Here is a 2578-nt window from a genome sequence, read left to right on the forward strand (position 1 = left end):
GTGTGTGTGTTTCAGCGTCTGTGTATGCAGCAGTACTATTCGCGTGCGTTTATGTGTGCACGTGTGCGTGCGCACTCGTATGTGTGTTTGTGTGTGTATGTGTGTGTGCCAGCAATGAGAGTAATATCAAGGCAATTCGTATGCAAATAGAAAATAAAGAAAAATAGAAAAGAAAAGAGAAATCACCACAAACGAGGCTAATGGTAGTTGAACAAGGGAACGGGGCACGAGGTAGTTTGCTTGCCGGTGGATTGTTTGAGAACCAGGGAAATGGCGCAATCTGATTGGCTGACGAAAGTAATATATAGAGGTGTGGTAGGCAGGCCCATTCAGTCTACTTCTGTGAATACCCTGAAGATGCCTCGGAACACAAGCACTTCGTCCGCTGCCGCTGCTGCCTCTCCCGACGACTCTCAGCCTTCCACCTCGGCTGGCCCCTTGCGCTTTTTCGACGACTCGTTGGACGATGAATCCGGCGAGAGGTTCGTGCCAAGGGGTCGGGTTCGCATCGAGAGCAGCAGCGACAGCGGCGATGATTCCGAACTGGATTTCGTATCTCACGACACGACTCTAGATTCGGATGAGTCGCTGTCTGCTTACGCCCAGCGGCTGCGGGAGCGAAATTGTCCTGGCCAGCCTGGGTTCCGGTGGAGGAAGGAGAATGTTCCCAAGAGGTTTGATTTCAGGGCCCAGCCTGGGGTCAACACCCCCGGGGTGGACTCTGATTCCAGTCCGCTGGAACTATTCACCTTGCTCTTCACCGACGAACTCATAGATGTGATCGTCCGTGAGACAAACCGGTAAGTTCACGTAATTTTGTGTTTCATTTACATATTTTTTGTCAGATTGAATATATATACATACACACACACACACACACACACACACACACACACACACACATATATATATATATATATATATATATATATATATATATATGTGTTAATATTTTTTTATTAGATTGTGCACAATGACTAATTTTTGTACTTCTATCTTTCCAGGTACCACCGTCAAAGGCCAGCGCCCAGGTCTTCTCATACGAAGGACTGGGTAGACACCTCTGCCTCGGAGCTTAGGGTCTTCATCGGCCTCAGGATGGCCATGGCGTTGATTCCTAAACCCGAGCAGAGGAGTTACTGGTCGACCGATCTATTCTACCACAGTCCCTGGTTCCCAGTGACTATGACGCGGGATCGTTTCGATCAGCTGAGCCGCTACCTCCACATGGCGGACAACGAGGAAAGTCATCCCGATGACCGCCTGTGGAAGTTGCGGCCAGTTATCGAAACTCTCCAGCCTCAGTTCACGTCGGTTTATACTCATCCCAGGAGGATTACGGTCGACATACCCGCATCCCAGAGGGCTGTCATCCACTTGATGGGCGCCACGGGCTTATTTGAAAAAGGGTATGACTTATAGACCGATAATTAGTATACAACCCTTACCCTTTTTCATTGCCTGCAGAGCAGGGGCACGAACGCGGTTGGCACAGTACGTGCCCACTGATCTGCAGGCAAAAGCCAGCGGAGATATGGACAGTCGCAGCACGCCTACAGGCATGTTGTGCATGCAATGGCGCGACAGGCGTGAAGTGACGTTGCTGTCGACTATCCACAAAAGCGAGATGGTCGCCACCCGGTCCCGCAGAGGGTTTGAGAGGATCAAACCCCAAGTAGTCACAGACTACAACTATGGGATGAATGGGGTCGATACCAGTGATTAGCTGGCTGTATCGTACTCGAGCACTCGCAAGTCCTTCAAGTGGTCTAAAAAGGTTTTGTTCAACCTTTTTGATATGGCAGTCGTCAACGCCTTCTCATTGCACAAGGTGCTCGGAGGGCGATTGACTCAGCTGATCTTCAGGAAAAAGCTTGCAGAAGATCTCATGCAGCTGGGGAGTCGCCATGGTAGAGAGGTCAGGTCACGGTCCATCTCCCGCTCTTCGCCCCCAGCTCCGGTTCTTCAGGGTATCCACTGCCAGATATCAACACCTCACGGCAGATACCGAAGGTGCAGACTGTACTACACTCGTGGCATGAGGAGGATGACCAAGATGATGTGTTCAGGGTGTGATGTTCCTCTCTGTTGGACTTCCTGCTTTGAGGAATATCACACTCTGAACGCATCTACGTCTAGGTGATCCTCACGCCACGACCTTGTACATATTGTAAATAATTTATTTCAGTAAATAAAATACGGAACGTAAAAACTTTCTATATCCTCATATACCACACTATTTCTTTACACACCAATATGAAATGAATACAAGAAAATAATCTTTATATAACATAATATATTGAAATTTACTTTGAAAAGAATGAAGAAAAGAGGGGAAAAGAAAAGAAAAAGAAATCTTTACAGAGCTTGATCCAATGATATTGAACAAATACGAATCCCAAAAATAACTTACAACAGGAATTAAAAACTAAAAAATATAAGTGTATTACGTATATAATGTGATCACGTACTTATAAAACTACACTGAGAAGAGAAATTGAAAGCTATATCTTGCTCATGAAGTAATAATATAGACCTCGTGTGAAAACTAGGAGAGTTGATATAACCTTAAAAAAAT

General features: G+C 46.4%; 1 protein-coding gene across 1 annotated transcript; it reads left to right on the forward strand.

Moving 5' to 3' along the window:
* The first annotated feature begins 270 nt into the window (after nucleotides 1–270).
* LOC113818522 (piggyBac transposable element-derived protein 4-like) lies at nucleotides 271–2143 on the forward strand. The gene is made up of 4 exons (XM_070136202.1): nucleotides 271–800; nucleotides 1005–1409; nucleotides 1468–1718; nucleotides 1806–2143. The coding sequence occupies exons 1-4, from the start codon at nucleotides 271–273 to the stop codon at nucleotides 2141–2143; spliced, it is 1524 nt and encodes a 507-aa protein (XP_069992303.1).
* The last annotated feature ends 435 nt before the right edge of the window (nucleotides 2144–2578 follow it).

This window comes from Penaeus vannamei, chromosome 21, assembly GCF_042767895.1.
Source record: "Penaeus vannamei isolate JL-2024 chromosome 21, ASM4276789v1, whole genome shotgun sequence".
NCBI classification, from domain to species: domain Eukaryota; kingdom Metazoa; phylum Arthropoda; class Malacostraca; order Decapoda; family Penaeidae; genus Penaeus; species Penaeus vannamei.